Source organism: Lithobates pipiens, unplaced genomic scaffold (assembly GCF_037356315.1).
Source record: "Lithobates pipiens isolate NorthernLeopardFrog02 unplaced genomic scaffold, aLitPip1_a1.2 Scaffold_6, whole genome shotgun sequence".
Classification (NCBI taxonomy): Eukaryota; Metazoa; Chordata; class Amphibia; order Anura; family Ranidae; genus Lithobates; species Lithobates pipiens.
In genome coordinates, this window is record NW_027507881.1 from 51,961 (window position 1) to 74,129 (window position 22,169).

Sequence of the window (22,169 nt, forward strand, 5' to 3'; positions counted from 1 at the left end):
TGCAAACCGATCTGGGGGTGTCATTAACTTTGTATTGACACTCCCAGCGGTTGGCAAAGGGCGGTGTGAACTGCCTGCGAGCCGGAACTCGCAATGGATTTGCAGGGTTCCCGCATCTCACCAATGTGAACTAAGCCTATGAGTGGAAAATATTCTATAACAACATACCTACCTTCCAGAAACATCACTGGTATACAAGTCTAGCTTCAAAACATACAAGAGCATGCCCAGCTTTCACAACACATAGATCAGTGCCCATTAATGCAGTTTCACCATTGCCCATCAGTGCAGTATCACCAGTGCCCATGATTGCAGCATCGCTGGTGCCCATCAGTGAAGCCTCACCAGTGCAGTGCCCATCAGTGCAGCCTGATCAGTGCCCATCAATCTAGCCTGATCAGTGCAGCATCACCAGTGCAGTGCCCATCAATGCAGCCTGATCAGTGCCCACCAGTGCAGCCTCACCAGTGCAGTGCCCATCAGTGCATCATGATCAGTGCCCATCAACGGAGCCTTATCAGTGCCCATCAATTCATCCTCACCAGTGCCCATCCCATCAGCTCAGCCTTACCTGTGCCCATCCATGCAGCCTTATCAGGCAGCAGTTCTCATCAGCTTAGCTTCACCAGTGGCAATCAGCGCAGCTTTGTCAGTGCCCATCAATGCAGCTTGATCAGTATCCATCAATACAGCCTTACCTGTGCCCATAAATGCAACCTCACCATTGTAGTGCCATCAGTGCTGTCTGATCAGTGCCCATCAACGCAGCCTTGCCAGTGCATGGGGTGAGAGGAGAGCTGCTGATTTACACAGAGCTGGGATCTCCTGCAGGGTACTCCTGCTTACTGGTGCAGCTGTTGTCCCGCCTCTTGGACCAGCTCCTATGATGGACATCACACATCCTGGCATTAGACCAGTGTGACGTCCATTTATAGGAGCCGGTGCAGGAGGTGAGATTTCGAATGTTAGTCAGCCACAGCAGGTAACAATGGTAATATGGAGGCCTGGGGATTTTTGGGGGCCCACTAGGGGTTATAGCCCCAGTCAGCCCCCCTCCTGACACCACTGCTCACAGGCCATAGCTCGCAGGAGCCACAGGCAATGGCCAGCACAGGACCTGAAAGAGAGTGTGAAAGAGTGTTGAGGGCTATTTCCTATTTTGAGGTTACTGGGTGGTGGGCAGGACACTGGGGCAGGGTAAATGGGGTGTATGGGGGGAGGGGGACAGGGATGTAGGGGTGAGCTGGGGGTGTCAGGGTCTGGGTCTCGCTCTCACCTCAGCAGGTCCTTGAACCGTGCACGGCCTCTTTGGGTGGTGATGACAACTTCCAAGCTGGCTCTCTCCTCTGCTTGTCTCCTGTCCAAAGTCTCTAGGAGTGTAGTGGACGGGTAAGCTCAGCTGCCTGCTCGTCTAGTAGGCTGCAGTGCTGCTCTCTCAGTCACATATTCTCTCTCCTCTCAAAACGAGTTTCAACTTGGCTTGCAACCACTCCTCAAGCCAGCGCCAAGCCCACGGCCAGAGCAAATCAATCAACAATCACATCGAGATTCAATTTCTATACCTTTTACAATAGGTAGCACCAATTATTTTGGATGAGATTGGTAGACCATATATATATATATATATATATATATATATATATATATATATATATATACAAGGTTTGCCGATTGGTAAATATATGAATTGTCTCATTGACAATGGATCTGAGTATTAGCCTTACCAGATAAAACATATTTGTGAAACCAAATTACTTAATGTGTAATATAGTGGGTTTTAATAATACAAGTAATTTCACTGCTAGACAGGTATCTAATGTAACATTTGAAGTACTGTAAAATATGAAATATGAAATATTATGAAATAATGATATTTCAAAGTCTTATGTTGAAATCAATCAATTCTTGTGAGACGAATTTCCTTAATTAGATCTGAGTCAGCGTAATTCAAAAATGTGTATTTATTTGTACACATTTAAATACAAAAGGATGCTTACAAAAATAGTACAATGATTATGCTGGCAGCCTGTGTGCAAGACATGTGTCCTTCTGTCTGTAAAATTCAAGAGACCCCCTCCTCCCAGCACTCATTATTTTAACCAAGCTCTAATCTCCCGCCCGAAAGATACCTCCTCCTCCACAAAGGTGGGGGCTAAGGGTGGTTGTTATAACAGAGCTGACATGTGTTAACACTTAAATCACAACTCCACAATCTAATGACAGGATGTGAGGAAGAAGGAATATTTTAGACTTAAAGTCTGGAAAAACATTGTCTCGACTTACATATGCCTTCTCGCTTACACATAAAATGACTTTCTAAAAACATATATAATGAACTAGATAAGTTTACATAAACAATATCACTTTACATAGCCCTTGAAAATATATATAAAATATACAATATTCATCAAAATCCTGACAGGTTTTAAATATTTACTTTTCCAGCTATGCAAGCCATAACACAGAATTAATTGATTCAAGGTTTTTCATTCACACAGTAAGAAAGTATGGGAATATTATTATCCTGAATAAGTATAATAAAGCCAATTAAAATTTAGATATTAAGAATATAACATTCCCCTCTGAAATATGAATACCAATCATATTTTTCAGATTAAAAATTCATCCATCATCATTCATGTCACATTCAAACAAACTTTGATTCAATAACTCCAAATGTTTTGTCCTGCACAATTGGATTCATACCTTCAAAACCTAATTTTCCTCTTTAATTTACTTTGTAACAAATCATCTCCTTTCTTAATATCACTTCTAATTCGATTATATAATTTTTTCATTCTAAACATTAAACATAACTGGAATATAAGGAATAACATGATAATAATAAAAATAATTACAATAGGATGTGATAAAATATTTCCTGCTGCTGAAGTTATCGAAGTTTTTCCCCACATGGATACACTATTACTAAATCTTTTCCACCAATTACTTCCTGAAAATTCTGACCATTGATGTGATATTTCTTGCAAATTACCTTGTTCATGTTTAAACAATACTTCTGCATTCTGCAATTCCTTAGCCAAAGCTATTAATAAACCTTGATCCTTTTGAATTATATTTGCCCATTTTTCCCATGGAAATTCATCTATTTGGGAAATATTATACTGTGTAGGTAGAGTGCTAATATTTTTCATAAACATATTTGTTAAATTTGTTCTCAACCCATTAATACTTATTGCAACAATATCTCCTTCTATACAATACAACCCTTGATTTAGGTTTTCTGTATTTGTACAAGAAGAGAAAAAAGTTTTAACCCTTTCTGTATCTGACATAATTTGAAAACAAACCTTCTTTTTATCTACACGAGTAACTAATTCAGAATTAATTTTATTTTCAATTCTTGCTGAACATAATGTATGATTATGATAACAAGAATGAAATATGCTTTTATCTTGATTAGGTAAACATATAATTTTAGACTGGAATTGTAAACATGATGACAAATCTAATTGTTCTAATTCAGAATTTTCATTGTTAAATACAAAATCTGTATACTGTAATTTATAGTATAATAATTGTGTATTACTGACAGGTAATCCCAAAACAGTGATTGGAACCAAAATTTGTTCTTTTCCGGCTATTGGAATCATAGAAGAACTATAACATATGTCCTGCTTGCATCCTATCCATTTATTTACCCATAAATCTGTATGATTTATCGCATATAAATATTCTTTGGGCAAATACTGTAAAATGCCAAGAGGAGTTATTCCACTCTGAAATGCTTGCGCAATTATTTTAAAATTAGTGGAATATTCCGTTTGAATCTCTAAACATGCTCTGGCTATATGAGAATGTTGTTCACTTCTCATCAGATCAAGAGTAATATTTTGAAGATGTAAAATAGATGGACCCATTATATTAGCAGTTTTAATTACCATATTTTCTAAAATCTGATTTAAATGTCTTTGTATTTTAATACCATTACTTCCCACTAAACCAGCGGTTTCTAGATCAGACTTTAAAGTACTAATATCCATACTATTTGCTATACTCCCGATTGTGCCAATCCCTCCTAAAATACCTTCAACAATACCACGCTTATTTCTGTTATAATTTCTATTATTAATTCCAAACCATCTCTCAATACCCAATTCCATATTAACCAGATGTCCTTGACATTGTGGAAACCTTGTAGAAATTTTCCATTCTGAAACATTAAAGTTCCACAAAACAATGACAAACTTTCCCTCTCTCAAAAGAGTTCTGGATTGGAAATGATTAATCTGAAAAGGACTTGCAGAGAAACTTTTCTTATTGACACATGGAGTTTTCCTTGGAGACATAACAATAACACTTGCCTTTGCACATTTCACCGGATAATTTTCTATTGATATGCAACATTCATATATACCAGTATCATTCAAAGATACTCTCATTTGTTGATAAACAAATGTATCATTGATCCAATTCACACTACCAAAAATTCCTTTATGAATTATGATAGTAGAACTATAAAGAAAACTACCCAAAAACTCATCATTCCTTTTCCAAGTCAACAATGAATTTTGAGGTAAAGATATCTTTGTATCACATATCAAATGTAAATTATCTTTATCTTCCATAATTTTCAAAGATTGTGGGAAAATATTAATTTCTGGAACAATCTTATCAACTATAAAGATATCAATTTTGACCCTTATTTCAGTAAATTTTCTTATAACTTTAAAATCCCATGTTCTTACAACGTCTCCTTTTTCATCTCCAATGATGTTTAAATATTTTGGATTTAATATCTTTACAAAACTTTGAAAAAGATAATAAAATTGATCAAAGGAATAAAGTATTTTCCCAGATCTTGTCATAATATTAGTAACATCTCCAGACCAAATTGTTGACTCATTACCCTTTAAAAATATAGACCAGAAACTCCTCAACAATATGTTACACTCAAAAGTTCCGGTTTTGTTATTTAGTCTATAAGATCCCTGCATTTTAACAAACTTTGTTTTGGATTCTATTTTAACTTTGATGTCAATATCATTGCTGTGAATGAAATACAATTGTAAACAACAAAGATATCCATCTCCAATACACAAAAATCCATACAAATCTTCTGCTGTATTAATATCAACATCTCTAAAATTATGATTTTTATCATATGCACTAATATCAATAACTCTATCATTTTTGTCCTTTGTAATGATATCAATGTTCTTATTTTTCAGTTCATCTGCATTGATATCAATGTCTACATCTCTCTTATTTCTGAATAACATATGATCTTTGTTGTGTAATTCTTCATTCCTGTTAGTCTTTATATAACTTGAGCAATTCTTGATATATCTTATCACAAATAAAATTGTCACTAGGGAAAAGATGCATCCTGTAGTGATGATACACTTCCTCTCTTTAAAACTTTTCATTTGTTGTGCTGACATCTTTTTCTTTTGGAATACGCACTTTCTTCAAGTTCGATTTTTATTTTTAATTCCTGAAAAAATAAAGGCAGCATCATTATCTTGGAATATAAAATTTGTTATACCCACATTTTTCTTTCTGCATACTTGTTTCACTGAACTAAGAAAGTATTTGTACCCCTTGAACATCGCAAAATGTCCATAGACTTTCCCAATTACTTTTCCATGTTTCAACTCCTGAAACTCTGTGAGTGTCACCATCTCTGGGTGTGGCCTCACATGTAACACTTCTTTAATCATCTTTTATCTTTTCTGTGTTAGACTTGTGTCAACAATATCTAATTTTATCTTAAATAAACCTTTCTGTTCCTGGTCTACTTAATAGACCACTTATCTTATACAAAAGATAATTTTGGTTTAACAACAAAATAACACAATGTTACAAAAAACAATATCAATTGTAAAATATCAAAAAATAGATTATTCTGAAGATTAAATCCGATATGTGCATGGATTTAATAACAATCCTTCATGATATATATGTGTCTCCCTGGAATGTATGCCCTCCAGTAATTGACTGTCTCCTCTCTTGTTACAAAATTCTACTCCTAAACACCAACTCCCACCTTTTTTCTTTTTAAGACTAGCTTAAAAGTTCAGCTGGGCTATATTGTTCCACAGAATGAGTATTTTCCCTCCCACCTTTCTAAAACAATGGGTGTCTCATTCTAAATTCCTAAGGGTTGCTATGAATAACCCTTTGTATAAAACCATTTTAAACATACACAAACCTTTTTACCTTATCAATATATATACAAATTATTTCTTAATCTCTTAATCAAGAAACATTGTAATATAAAAACTTATATTTTTAACTAACAAAGACACTTTTTATCATGAATTAACTTTCTTTTTCAAACTTAGAAATATGAGGAGGAACCATTTTGTATACCTTCTTACTCCACGAGGCAACACAAACGCCATTTTACTTTTTCTTTTAAACTCAAAAGGAGAATACTTTGTAGCATCAGAAATTGTGCTTCTTACATCCATTAAAAATAACTGGAACAACATCAACCCAAACATTTCCTTTGTCCAACAACATTTATCAATCCTAGATTTAATTATCCGATACATCCTCACAATAATACCTACAAACTGTGAATGTTATCATACATGAAATCTCTGTTTTTATGCCCTGATATTACACATCCTCTGTCACAACTGAAGTTTGCTGATATATCCCAAACTAGAAAAACATGATTATTCAACCTCTAAACAATAGTTAAAGCATCATCATTAGTGAATCCCACCTGAAGGTGTTGTGATTTATATAAAAACACGAAAATCCTTTTTTGTCATGACACAAACTTATGGTCTAATGACCCAAATAATAACTCTGTGGCACCCTATGAGGATAAAAAAGATTGTGACCTTTTTTCCCTCTGAAATTAAAGGAATCTGTGTGTCCATTTTTTCACAACATTAATAGATACCATTCCAGGTTGAATTACTAACTCTCCATGCAAAAGCTGCTTCCTTTGCCAATGAATTCTGCTGTTCTGTTACCTACAGATAACTCACTATCTTTTTATGTGATGGAATTTTTACAATAACATATGCAAAAGAATTACTCTCTGCAAGGTCAAAAACTACTTCTAATGTCTCTTTCTGCACAAGAGTCTTATTGGATGAATCCACAAAACCTCTACATAGATAACATACAACATATGAATTATCACTCTAAATCAGTAGTGAACCTTACTTCTCTTCCTTGTCAATACTCAATGCGGTTTAACTCAACAAATACAAGCTCATCACTTTTCTCTGTCTCTCCTTGTTGTCTATTCATTCAATTGCTAATTGAGTACCATGCTGAAAGGTCTTCAGTTACTGAATACACAACTATTCTTAAAACCATTTTTTTCAAGTCCTTTCAATGTTCAGCCAGAACAAAACAAAAATAAAAACTTAATACTCATGACAATGAAACATTGATAAAAAATAATAATCCAATAGATTATCCTTGAAAAATATTAAAATTATATCAAAATCCTCAATAATATTCCAAACGTCAAAACCAAATCTTTTTAAACTCATATCAATCCTTATTCATAGCCATTAAACGTCAACCAGAAAATTCTTACCATATCTGCAGTTAATTTAAGGACTGCTGACTGTTTTCCGAGTGTTATATGCTACATAATTAAACCTTTCCTGTCTTAATGGACTATTTTCAGTTTGCAATCTTTGTGTCTTAGAAGAAAAATGAATTTGCTTATTATGACCTCTATACCTCAGATTACTGTGCCAACGTACAGAATAAACTTCTTGACGCCTGGGCAAAATTTTCGGATAATACAACCTCTTTTGTGTATTATTATTATTCAACTTTTTATAGACTTTCCTCTGAGCATATGGCGATGAAAATCTACATTTCTGCTTACTATCAGTATTATTTAAGTCAACTGACTTCCCACTCTCATTTTCTGAGGAAATATTAACATTTGACTCATTACAGGATATGACGTTGACGGCTGCCTTCATCATATGTTCATCATCCTCCATCCTTGAGCACTGAACATGTGCAGGAATCTCAGCTTGTAATAACTGGGTCTTAAACAAATTTAAAATATTTCCATGCACACAGCTTTCCAAAAAACCTATTTGATTTTCATTTTCTTTCAGAGATTGCAATAATGCATCAATTCTATGTTCCAATTCAATTTTTTCAGTCAATAATTGTTCAGTATATTTCTTCTCCTGCTTTGCTGCAATTTCTATTTCATTCTCTAAATTTTCAATATATGTACAAAAAGTCTCACAATTTGAACAACTAGATTCAAAAAGTACATTTTCAGTTACACTTTGACTTTGTTTTCCTGGCATATCAAACACCATATCATTATAACTTTTAACAAGTTTCATTATATTACGTACTTTTTTCTTTGTTTTAACTAATGAGAATCTATCCTTCTCAATGTCAGCATTTGCCTGAAAGCATTGATCATACATTAATTTCCATAAAACAGCATCAGAGACCTGTTTCGATAAACCTTTAAATTCTAATGTACTTTCATCAGCTAAAACAGCTACAAATTCCATAATTACGTTTCTACTCACCAAATAAAAAACCCGTCAGTTTTTTCCTGGAAATTCTCCGGTCTTTCACAATCAATCGATCGATTTTTCTTCTAGGTTCTTTTTCAATCTTTGCGAAGTTTAATCTCTGTTCATCAATTCATTCCCCTCTGATCAAAGGATGAAGTTTGGAAAAAAAAACTTCCGACTTATGATTGAACTGGCTGGAATTCGCCAATTGTAAAATATGAAATATGAAATATTATGAAATAATGATATTTCAAAGTCTTATGTTGAAATCAATCAATTCTTGTGAGACGAATTTCCTTAATTAGATCTGAGTCAGCGTAATTCAAAAATGTGTATTTATTTGTACACATTTAAATACAAAAGGATGCTTACAAAAATAGTACAATGATTATGCTGGCAGCCTGTGTGCAAGACATGTGTCCTTCTGTCTGTAAAATTCAAGAGACCCCCTCCTCCCAGCACTCATTATTTTAACCAAGCTCTAATCTCCCGCCCGAAAGATACCTCCTCCTCCACAAAGGTGGGGGCTAAGGGTGGTTGTTATAACAGAGCTGACATGTGTTAACACTTAAATCACAACTCCACAATCTAATGACAGGATGTGAGGAAGAAGGAATATTTTAGACTTAAAGTCTGGAAAAACATTGTCTCGACTTACATATGCCTTCTCGCTTACACATAAAATGACTTTCTAAAAACATATATAATGAACTAGATAAGTTTACATAAACAATATCACTTTACATAGCCCTTGAAAATATATATAAAATATACAATATTCATCAAAATCCTGACAGGTTTTAAATATTTACTTTTCCAGCTATGCAAGCCATAACACAGAATTAATTGATTCAAGGTTTTTCATTCACACAGTAAGAAAGTATGGGAATATTATTATCCTGAATAAGTATAATAAAGCCAATTAAAATTTAGATATTAAGAATATAACAAGTACCTGGATTAGTGAAAATTATTATGGGCATTTGGGTCTGTCATGATGCAGAGAATATACTTGGTATTGATGTAATCAATAAACAAGATCCATCTGGGCCCAAAACAGTGCTTATTGATCCCTCTGTGTACAGTAATGTTGGTTTCATTACCAATATGTCTACAGAACAAAAGTGGCCTGATATTGATGGTAATCGTGCTTTAAAGGAAATGGCACAACGTTCTCCAAGTTTGTGGTCAAAGCTCAAAAATTACATTGGAACTTTGAAAAATACTGAATTTGAATAGTGAGGGAAAAGATCCAGAACCCCTTAATCAGTATAAGTTATCATTAGAATCAATTGATCCACTTTCTGCGATTAATCAAAAGCTTTTACAACTATATTATAAAGAAAGCAAAATTAGTGGTAAATAATTGTATTTGGCCTATCAAAAAAAATGATAATTCATATTCTTTATCAGTTGACTTAAGGACATTGAATAAAGATATCACAAATAACCCAGTTCTTCCTGATAAATGTAACATAAAGTTAAATTTGAATGCTGAGGACAAAGTGTTCTCTGTACTAGAAATCTCTAATGCCGCGTACACACGATCAGACCGGCGGACAATTCCCCAGACTAACGGACTTGCCCACACACTGACTAAAGTCCGTTCATTTGAACGTGACTTCAGGTACGACGGGACTAGCGAAGGAAGTCAATGTCGCCGCCACCTTGCGAGATCTGTCACCTGGTATGGGTTTTAAGGGTAACCCCAACGCCAAAAAACGGCGTGGGGGTCCCCCAAAAGTCCATACCAGACCCTTATCCGAGCGTGCAGCCCGGCCAGTCAGGAAATGGGGTGGGTACAAGCGAGCGCCCCCCTCCTAAACTGTACCAGGCTGCGTGCCCTCAACATGGGGGGGTGCTTTGGGGAAGGGAGGCCCTGCAGCCCCCCCCACCCAAAGCACCTTGTCCCCATGTTGATGAGGACAATGGCCTCTTCCCGACAACCCTGGCCATTGGTTGTTGCAGTCTGTGGGCGGGGGGCTTATCAGAATTTGGGACCTCCCTTTAATAAGGGGGTCCCCAGATCCCAGCCCCCCACCTTATGTGAATGAGTATGGGGTACATCGTACCCCCTACCCATTCACCTGGGGGAAAAAGTGGTAAAAAAACACACAACACAGGTTTTTTTTTTTTGTTTATTAGGCAGCTCCGGGGGTTCTTCCAACTTGGGGGGTCTTCTTGCCGGGCTCCTCCGCTATCTTCTGCTCTTTTGCTAGCGGAGGAGCCCGGCTTTCACCTTCGTCATCCGGGGATCTTCTTCCGGGCTCCTCCGCTATTCCCCCTTCCCCAAAGCACCCCCCCATGTTGAGGGCACGTGGCCTGGTACGGTTCAGGAGGGGGGCACTCGCTCGTTCCCACCCCCTTTCCTGACCGGCCCGGCTGTGTGCCTGGGTAAGGGTCTGGTATGGACTTTGGAGGGACCCCCACACACCGTTTTACAGCATAGGGGTTACCCTTAAAGCCCATGCCAGGCGACGGGGCTCGCAAAGTGTCAATCTCGCCGATGGAGGCGGCGGCATTGACTTCCTTTTGCTAGTCCTGCCATACCTGAAGTCACATTCAAAATGAAGGACTTGTGTGGGCAAGTCCATTCATTTGGAAAGTCTGAGTCAAGTCTTCTTTCAAAGTCCGCCAGACTTTTGGGAAGAAAAAGTCTGCCGGAGGCAACACACAGTTGAATTGTCCATGCGGACTCTGGTCCGCCGGTTAGTCCGATCGTGTGTATGTGGCATAATAGTCATTTGTCCATCCCTTTACGTAAAAGTTGTCACTACAAACACGTGTTCACATTCAGAAAAGAGACTTATACATTCACTTGATTATTACCTGGCCTAGGTTGCATAGTTGCATAGTTAGTAAGGTTGAATAAAGACACCAGTCCATCCTGAGAGAGTGTCTACAATTGTCCCTATCCCTGTACATTGCACACTCACATCAGTCCCTACCCTTGAGGAGCCCACAATCCAAGGTCCCAGTTCACATACTAGGGCCAATTTTGGACAGAAGCCAATTAACCTACCTGCAAGTCTTTGGAGTGTGGGAGGAAACTGGAGTACCTGGGGGAAACCCACTCAAGCACAGGGAGAACATGCAAACTCCAGGCAGGTAGTGTTGTGGTTGGGATTTGAACCAGTGACCCTTTTTACAGATAGGTGAGAGTGCTAACCACTACACCACTGTGACTCCCAAATAGGTATTGGTGATGGTATAGTTCATAAAACTAAAGCAAAAAAACTTTCAAAATTTTCTAGGCCAGACTGTATTTGTCAGCATGTGGATACGATTCTGCTGGGTACTCAGATTATCGATGAACATATGGCTCTTTTCTCTGAGTTGTTTATGATGTTACAAACTGAAGGTCTAAAATTAAACACGGCCAAAGTTCAGCTGATGAAAAGTCAGGTGAAATACCTTCTCATGCAAACGTCAAGGAAAAAGACAATTGTTTGCAAGAAACAGTAATGCCCTGTACACACGGTCGGACTTTCCGACGGAAAATGTGCGATCAGATCATGTTGTCAGAAAATCCGATCGTGTGTGGGCTCCATCTGACTTTTTCCATTGGAATTTCCGACACACAAAGTTTGAGAGCTGGATCTAAAATTAACCGACAACCAGTTCCGACGGACAAAGTGCCACACATGCTCAGAATAAATTACGAGACGAAAGCTATTGGCTACTGGCCTCTTTATAGTTCTGACGTAAGTGTTGTACGTCACCTCGTTCTGAACGATCGGATTTTCCGACAACTTTGTGCAACCATGTGTATGCAAGACAAGTTTGGACCAAAATCCGTCAGAAAAAATCCAATGGATTTTGTCGTCGGAATGACCGACCGTGTGTACAGGGAATTTGAGATATCGTTGCAATTCCAGCTCCAACAACTCATAAGGCATTGCATCAATTTTTGCATAAAATAAATCATCGCAAAGCGTTTTTACACTGTCTCGCAGAAAAAAATATCCACTATATAATCTTTGAGGAATGAAGTAAAATAGTTGACCAATGGTTTTGTTGAACAAATGTTGAAAAAGGCTTTGCAGACTGCTCCAGCATTAAGAGGTTTGTTCTGAAGCATCTTTTGTTTTGAAAACTTGTGTATCTGAGAATGCCATCTCAGTAAGGTTGCCTCAATTACAAGAAGGTAGAGAGAAAATAACTGCCTATTTCTCCAGAGTTTTATCATTTTTGGGAAAAAAAAAACTTTTGAGTCAAGTCTAAAGCAGCTGCTCGATGCACATCTATGCATGTTGCTTTTGAGCGTTTCTACAGTGCTTTTTGCGGTGCTTGCCTCGTTTTTGGATATGCGGTGTTACCGCGATTTTACCACGATTTTGCAGCATTTTGCTTTTTTTTTAACACTGTATATAGCTGGTTTATAAGGAGGGGGCCGGGAAGTCCTTAACAACCGATGAGTCATCAGTTGTCAGTGGGCTTCCCGCTGAATGTAAAAAAAAAAAAAAAAGAATTGCCGTAAAAAAAAAAATTGAGAGAAAAAAACAGCGTGGGGTCCCCCCCAGGTCCATTTAAGGTCCTTGGGTCTAGTATGGATTTGGAGGGGACCCCCACACCAAAATGTAAAAAAAAAATGGCGTAGGGGTCCCCCCAAAATCCATACCAGACCCTTATCGGAGCATGCAGCCCGGCAGGTCAGGAAATGGAAGGGACGAGCGAGCGCCCCCCTCCTGAACCATACCAGGCCGCATGCACTCAACATGGGGGTTGGCAGCTGTGAGAATATGGAAGGATTAATTGCAGAGCCACAGGCTCATTATGTGAAATAAATGACAACACAATCTCCTATAGGTAATGATGTATTTGATGTGCAGTTACCAGATATTGCTGTTTCTCTTGGATCGATGGGATTCTTTCTGATTCAATCATTCCAATTCTCATTTATAGAAAGACCGCCCAGTAATTGGAATCTAACTCCATCACATTTTGTATATTTTTTAAGCAAACTATAATTCCAGAACTCTTATATCTGTATATAGTAATTTGTGTTCTTCTGTCTTCCATAAAAAGCTGAACAAATATGTGAGAAATCTTTATTACACCGACCCAGATGATGGCGAGATCTACTTTAATGAGAGAAAAGAAGTTCCAACTGATCTTATTTTAAAAAGCTGTTCTTTTATTAACAGTACACATTCTTCATATAGAACAATTTCCACGATTCAGAGCCCAGATTATGCGCCGGAACCATTTATCGATATGAGTGACCCATCCTTCTGGAAAACAGGCAAAGTAAGAAATTACTTTATTTTCTGTTTATATTGTTTGCTGAGGAGATTCAAAATTCAGATTCATAGAGTTTTTATGGTCTTAAAGCGGGAGTTCCGCCATTTTTTGTTTTTTTCTTAAAGTCAGCATCTACAAATACTGCAGCTGCTGACTTTTAAAATATGGACACTTACCCCTCCAGTGCGCCCGCGATGTCGGCACCTGAAGCCGATCTGTCGATCGGCTCTTGGGTGCTGTCGCCGCCATCTTCGGTGTGGGAATCAGGAAGTGAAGCCTTGCGGCTTCACTTCCCCGGTTCCCTTTTGCGCATGCGTGAGTCCCGCTATGCATAAGGACTGTCCCTGCTGTCTCTGGGATCAGTGTGTTTCCCAGCAGATAGCAGGGGCCCCGCAGGAAGTGGCGTAAACAGCCGTAGATTCTGCAGCTATCTGTGCCCGGAAGTGGATGCAGATACCTGCATTATACAGGTATCTGTACCCCCCTCCCCCCTGAAAAGTGGCAATTGTGGCACCGGAGGGGGGGAGGGTTCCGATGAGTGGAAGTTCCACTTTAGCGTGGAACTCCGCTTTAATTTAGGATATTCTAGCCAATGTGCCTCTCCATGAATGAGGTCATTTTTGGAGCCATTGAAGGTCATGTACATAAAGAAATTTCTTATAAGATATGTATTTTCTATTTGTGAGTAGTGCCGTGCTAGGTCAGGTTCTAGAAGGGAGGCAAGTTTTGTTTTTGGCTCTACTGTTAGAAGTGGAGACTAATGCAGTGTACACATGACCGGACTTTCCGGCAAACTAACTCCAACGGTCTTCCTGACAAATTTTCGGCGGAGTTCCGACTGACTTTCTGAACGAACGGACTTGGCCACACACAATTACACCAAAGTCCGATGGATTTGAACGTGATGACATACGACCAGACCAGAATAAGGAAGTTCATAGCCAGTAGCCAATAGCTGTCCTAGCATCGGTTTTCGCCCGTCGGACTAGCATAAAGACAAATGGATTTTTAGACCGGACTCAAGTCCGTCGGAAAGATTTGAAACACGTTTTAAATCTAAAGTCCGTCTGATTTTTAGAAAGCAAAGGTCCGATGAAGCCCACAGACGATCCAATTCTCTGGTGGATTTGTTCCGTCGCACCTAGTCCGTCAAAGTCTGGTTGTGTGTCTGCGGCATTAAAGTGATTTTAAACCCTTGAACACCACTTTTGACCTACAGGTAAGCCTTTTTATAGTACAGTGAATATCCCATGTGCACCATTTAGGAGATATCCCCTATATCCCCTACATCAGTCATCTGCACTGAAGAAACGGCTCGCTCGTGCCATTTCTTCAGTTGCTGTGCCTGTCATCGCAGCTCCAGTCAATCACAGAACTGGAGCCCGCGATACCTGGAAATAACTCCGGGAGACATGTCTCTTGCCACAGCGATGTGTCCCGGGACCACGGCAACACTTTCGATGCAAGGTAAGTATTTCATAATGAGCTAGTATGCTATTCTAGTAGCTCATTATACCTTTGTCTTGCAGGATTTTTTTTTTTCTGTGGGTTTACAACCACTAATTGTGTCTTGCTTACTCTGAGTTCTACAACTGCTGGCTTGTCTGTCTCCTCCTGTCTCTCCAGGGTTGTTGCCTTATGCCCCGTACACACGAGCAGAATTCTCATTTGAAAAAAATTTGGGATGGTTTTTGCGACGGAATTCCGCTCAAGCTTGGCTTGCATACACACGGTCACACAAAAGTTCTCTGGACTTTCCAATGTCAAGAACGCAGTGACGTACAACACTATGACAAGCCAAGAAAATTAAGTTCAATGCTTCTGAGCATGCGTCAAATTGTTTCCGAGCATGCGTAGGAATTTTGCACGTCAGAATTGGTAGAGACGATCGGACTTTCCGATCTGAACTTTTTCTGACCGAAAACAGAGAACCTGCTCCCAAACTTTTGCTGGCGGGAATTCCGCCAGCAAAAGTCCGATGGAGCGTACACACGGTCGGAATTTCCTACCAAAAGCTCACATAGGACTTTTGCTGAGGGAATTTCCCATCATGTATACGGGGCATTAGAGAAGAGAAGCCCCCTGTGCTAGAACTGTGTGTTACCTTTTTTGTGGAAGAAAACTGTTTTATTTGCTTAGCTGCTTCAAGATAGTGTCTTCATTTGAGTTGTTTAGTCATGGGCATCCCAAAGCTTTCCCAATCCCTATCTCCGTTCTACAAAACAATAAAAACAACAAAAATACGCCATCTGCCTATTTACTGTCTGAGGAGAGTGAGAGTCTGGATGCTTCTGGCTGAATATACTCTACCTGCTTCATTAAGGCTGCTTTCACACTGGGGCGGTATTCAGGCGTTACAGCGCTATAAATAGCGCCTGTGTAACGCCTGAAAAAAACCGGCCCCTTTAACTCCAGTGTGAAAGCCGGAGGGCTTTCACACTGGAGCGATGCGCTGGCAGGACGGTGAAAAAAGTCCTGCTAGCCGCATCTTTGCAGCGGTGAAGGAGCGGTGTATTCACCGCTCCTATACCGCTGCTACCCATTGAAATCAATGGGACACCGCGGCAATACCGCCGGCAAAGCGCCGCTGCAGCGGCGCTTTGCGGGCGGGTTTAACCCCTTTTCGGCCGCTAGCGGGGGTTAAAACCACCCCGCTAGCGCCCGCACACCGCCGCTAAAACGACGGTAAAGCGCCGCTAAAACGACGGTAAAGCGCCGCTAAAAATAGCGGCGCTTTACCGCCGACGCTGCTCTCGCCCCAGTGTGAAAGCAGCCTAAGGGATCAAATCACCGGACCAAGTCAAGGCTTCGCTACATGTGTATGTATGTGGTATGGAATAAAGTTGTCAGAGGTGGTAAAGAGGGCTGTAAATCTCTGGCACAAATGACATGGGATATAAATATTACAGAAAATAGCAGCACTGAAATCAGCAGATTAATAATAAAACATCCATTGGTGGAATTTAGAAGTTCAGGATGTCCTTATTATGTGTCCTCGGCACTCCATGAAAAGTATAAAAGATATATAGAAAGTAACAAGAGGAATCTATCTGGGCACCTCTTTTTGTTTCCAAGTTATTGGTGAAAAATAAATCCCATAAGAACATTCAGAGCTTCTAGAGGTGTCTCCTGAATGAATGGTGTCTGATCCAATGTGACCAAACAGGAACACCTCTGGCTGAGTTGAGTTGCATCTTGATATAGCACGGTCCTTTACCCCGAAGGGTCCCGACATGACTACAAACACATATGAGGGCCAATTTATAGACAGGATCTGATTAACCTACCAGAATGTCTTTGGAGTGTGGGAGGAAACCCATGCAGGCACAGAGAGAACATGCAAACTCCAGGCAGATGGTGTCGAGATTTGAACCAGCGATGTTATTGCTATTAAGTGAGAGTGCTAACCATTGCATCACTGTGCTGGTGACACAGGGATATGAGTAGGTGTGATCATTGTGGGATATTATTAGGGATTATAGTTGTGGGATATTAGGGGTGACAATTGTGGGCTACCCCAAAGCACCCTGCCCATGTTGAGGGCATGTAGCCTGGTACTTTTCAGGAGGGGTACGCTCTCTCATCCTCCCCTCTTTTCCTGCGGCCTGTCAGGCTGCGTGCTCAGATAAGGGTCTGGTATGGATTTTTGGGGGGACCCCCACAACATTTTTTTAATTTTTTGGCACGGGGTTTCCCTTAAATTCCATACCAAACTCAATTTCTTTTTTTTACATTTTGGCTCGGGGTTCCCATTAATATTCATACCAGATCCAAAGGGCCTGGCAATGGACTGTGGGGGAATCCCATGCTGTTTTTTTCAATGACTTTTATGTGTATTGCCAGGACCGACAATTCATTATAGCCGAAAGTACTTTTAAATGACTTTTTTCCCTTTAGAATTGTGCAGGGACTGTTGTAAAGACCAGAAACATGAGCCACTTTACAGGCATACTAAAGTCACCCCCCAGGTACAAAATTTAAAGGAATATTTCACTTTTCTTGTTTCACTTTAAGTATGATTAAAATCCCTGTTCTTGAAAAACGTCCGTTTTTAAAACTCTTTTTGCATTGATACATGTCCCCTGGGGCAGGACCCGGGTCCCCAAACACTTTTTATGACAATAACTTGCATATAAGCCTTTAAAATTAGCACTTTTGATTATTCATATTCGTTCCCATAGACTCGAATGGTGTTCATGTGTTCGAACAAATTTTTTGCACGTTCGCATGTTCTGTTGCGAACCATACCGGGGTGGTATTCAGCTCATCCCTAATCACAGGCTGGTTACAGACTGTCATAATGTCATTCTATTCCTCCACATCTGCCAGGGTGTTAATGGATAGTGTACTCTCTCTCCATGCCATTTGACATCATTAATGGCATCAGACAAGGATGTCCCTTATACCCCGTGATATTTTCACTCCTCACCAAACCCTTTACTGCCAGAATCCAAGCAGAATATCTAATTTCGGGCATTTTATTCCAAGAGACTGAGCATAAGATCAGTCTCTTTGCAGACAATATAATCCTGATGGTCACCAACCCCTCCCAAACCCTCCACTCAAATCATTCTATTCTTTTCTTTCAATATTTTTATTACATTTTTCTCACAAAAGATAAAGAAAGATTGGTGTATTTAGTTATACAATGGTCAATGGAACAGAAAGTTTGTAGTAAGGCAATATATTAAATACCATTTATCAATGTGATACACATAGACACCTTTTGGTTAATAGACACTGGATCTATTTCCAAATATGAGAAGTGGACGCATCACCCGCCTCCAGATCCCCCAAATGGGTACAAACTGTGTCATGGAGAAGGCAGCGGCACACCCATCCTACATATTAAAAGTTGCTTAAACTGGTGGGAAACGTGTCCTTCTATAGTTGACTGCCCACCGTACCAGGTAATACATAGAATAGATGGTATTGAGAGAAGAATAAGAGGTAGGAAGGAGAGGACAGAAAAGGAAGGAGATACAGGAATAGAAAAAAAGGGAAGAAAGAATAGAATGTCCTTCCGGAGTGTTCTACCACGTCATTTTTTTTCCAATACCTACAAGGGTGTTTGGGATATATGCATGTAATCTGCCCATGGTTTCCAAGTGGCCTCAAATTTTGTACCTGTGTCTTGAAGGACACTGATCATTTTTTCTTGGGTCATGTTCCATGATATTTTTTGTTTGGCCTGGTTACTGGACACTGTGGGCTGTTTCCATGGTTTGCTGTTGTTAATTTAGCTCCTAGGAGAATAAAGTGAACAAAGCTTCTTTTACTTTTAGAGGTCTTTACTAGCGGGAAATTCAGCAAAGCTATGTGGGGGGACTGAGGGATGGACAGACCAGTAGTCTTTCTGATGATTGCAAAGATCCTGTTCCAGAACCCTCTTAGTTTTGGGCATTCCCACCATACATGTAACATGGTGCCTATGTGTGTGCATCCTCTAAAGCATAGGGGGGGAGGGGAGTTGAAGGGTATACTTTTGTGAGTCTAGTGGGAACCATGTACCATCTGGATATGACTTTTAGGTCTGCTTCTATCAAAGATACTTTGAGTATACCTCAGTTTGACCATGTTATTACTCTGTGCCATTCGTTCAGCTCCTAATCCTGTTTGAGATATCCTTCCCAGGCCAACATGTAGCTTGTATTAGCATGCTCTACTGATAGTGACTCGTATATCACTGTGATCCCTCCCTTCTGCTCCGTAAGCTGTCTGCACCATTGTTAATATGGTGTAATGTTGGGTGGTAATGGTTTGGATTTCCAAATAGAGTGTAGGAAGTGGGAGATTTGCTGTTATCTATACTTTCCAGTTGAAGCCATTTCAAGGTTATTAATACAGTGATTGAGTGTAAGTGGTCCAGACGAATTAAAGTAATGACCGATTCTGTACATCCCCTGGTTAAGCCGCCACAGAAAGGCCCCAATGTTCATTCAAGTTGGGAATTGGGGATTGTGAAAGATATGGGCTAGTGGCCTGATTGGAGAAACCAACTCTGGATTAATTTGAAATTTGTCCCATATTGTCCTTGAATGAGATAATGTTGGAGCAAGAATTTTGAGTCGTTTACTCGGGTGACTACAAAGCAGAAAATCTAGCATGTATAGTGGTACAGCTTCCCTTTCCATATGCACCCAATCGGGTTTCGCAATAAGGGAATAAACAGTTGAAAAGTGGGCTAATTGGGCTGCTGGATAATATCTGAGCAGGTGGGGTAATCCCAGCCCTCCCTTGTTTCGGATTCTAAAGAGGACCCCCTTAGCCAGTCTGTATCCCTTTGCTCCCCAAAAAAAGCTATAATTTTAGTTTCGAAGCATTGCAAATGATCCATCTTAATAAGTATGGGTAGAGATCTAAAAAAGTAGAGAATGCATGGAAGCAATGTCATCTTTATAGGTTGACTCCAAAGCAGAAAATCTAGCATGTATTGTGGTACAGCTTCCCTTTCCATATGCACCCAATCGGGTTTCGCAATACGGGAATAGACGGTTGAAAAGTGGGCTAATTGGGCTGGGATAATATCTGAGCAGGTGGGGTAATCCCAGCCCTCCCTTGTTTTGGATTCGAAAGAGGACCCCCTTAGCCAGTCTGTATCTCTTTGCTCCCCAAAAAAGGCTATAATTTTAGTCTGGAAGTGTTGCAAATGATCCATCTTAATAGATATGGGTAGAGACCTAAAAAAGTAGAGAATGCGTGGAAGCAATGTCATCTTTATAGCGTAAACCCTCCCTAGCCATGACAGATTTAGTCCAGACCATTCAGGCAAATCCAATTCCAATCTTTTATATAATGGTGGGTTATTGGTTGCATATATCTTGTCTATCCTGAATGGTAGGTGTACTCCTAGGTAGGGAATATTAGACTAATATAATAATAATAATAATAATAATAATATGCCAGGTGAAGATGAAGTGGCTTTTTAGCTGGGAAACGAATGAGTCTGGTAGATTTATGTTGAGGGCCTGCGACTTTGACATGTTGACATGAAGTGCCGAAATGTTTCCGAAATCATCTAGTAAACATCAGACATTTGGTAGCGAGATTAGTGGTGATGTGAGGAAGAGTAGCAAATCATCTGCAAAGAGTACACATTTGTGTGATTGTGGCCCGTAGCGTACGCCATGCATATCCGGGTGGTTCCTGATGGATATGGCTATAGTTTCAATCTCTATCGCAAATATCAGAGGGGATAGGGGGCATCCCTGTGGTGTGCCTTTAGAGATTGTGAATGGCTCTGAGTAGTATCCCTGAAGACACACTCATGCTTTGGGATACAAGTATAATGCTTTTAGCCCTTGTACACACGGTCGGACATTCCGACAACAAAATCCATCGGATTTTGTCCAACGGATTTTGTCCAAAACTTGTGTTGCATACACACGGTCAGACAAAGTTGGAAAATCCGATCGTACGTAACATGATGGCGTTATTTAGTTAAGACGGGACTACGTTTAGGCTAGTAGCCAATAGCTTTGGTTTAGGAATTTGATCTGAGCATGCGTGGCACTTTGTCCGATTGGAATTCTCTACACACAATCGGACAAAGTCCGATCGGATCATGTTGTCGGAAAGTTTTATAGCCCAGCTCTAAAACTTTGTCCGTCGGATATTCCAACGGAAACAGTCCGATGGAGCCCACACACAGTTGGATTATCCGACAACACGGTCCAATCAGACATTTTCCGTCGGAATGTCCGACCGTGTGTACAAGGGCTTAGAATGTCAGTGAAGTGTTGACTGAACCCCCGATGTTGTAATATATTGAATAGGCAAGGCCAGGAGACAGAGTCAAAGGCTTTATGTAAATCTATTGATAAAAGAAGTCCTTCTTGAGGATGCCCTCCATCGCATCCCAATCTCAACAGTGAGATTATATCTATCGCCCGTCTAATCTGATCTGGGCCTTGTCTGCCGGATGAACCCTACCTGGTCTTTATGGATATAGAAACGTAAGAAGGAGGAAACCCTGTCTGCTAAGAGCTTGGTTAAAATCTTTAGGTCACTATTAATCAGTGATATGGGTCTATAATTGATAACCTCACCTGGGTCTTTCCCTGATTTTGGAATTACTATGATAAATACTGATTTAAGTGAGTATTCCAAGGTCACTCCCTTCCTCAAAGTGTTAAAGAATCTTACTAGATATGGTGATAGAATGGGTGCAAACGTTTTATAATAGGAGTTTTGTGAACCAGGTCCAGGAGCAGACCCTTGTTTCAAGTTTTTGATGACCAAGGCTACTTCCTCCGTCATTATTGCAGATTCCAATCTGTCTATATGCCGGTCTTCTAGCTTGGGAATAGGTAGAGTGTTTAAAAAGGTAGCAAGACTAGTGCGATCTCCCTGCGTCCTTCCGCTATATAGGACTTTATAGAAATCATGAAAGGCACCCATTATTCTCTGAGGATTGCGTCCCAGAGCCAT

General features: G+C 39.8%; 1 protein-coding gene and 1 long non-coding RNA gene across 2 annotated transcripts in view; one reads left to right on the forward strand and one right to left on the reverse strand.

Moving 5' to 3' along the window:
- LOC143958237 (vomeronasal type-2 receptor 116-like) overlaps positions 1-22,169 on the forward strand; it is a gene marked incomplete at its 5' end in the record, with an annotated part of 86,218 nt that overhangs the window by 33,785 nt on the left and 30,264 nt on the right. The window contains one exon of the mRNA XM_077467754.1: positions 13,524-13,745. Within this exon, the coding sequence (XP_077323880.1) occupies positions 13,524-13,745 (222 nt within the window). The remainder of the gene's footprint in view (positions 1-13,523; positions 13,746-22,169) is intronic.
- Positions 1,944-9,439, reverse strand: LOC143958191 (uncharacterized). The gene is made up of 2 exons (XR_013270101.1): positions 8,508-9,439; positions 1,944-5,458 (listed from the first exon to the last, which is right to left on the reverse strand). It is a non-coding gene; the product is annotated as an uncharacterized LOC143958191 (long non-coding RNA).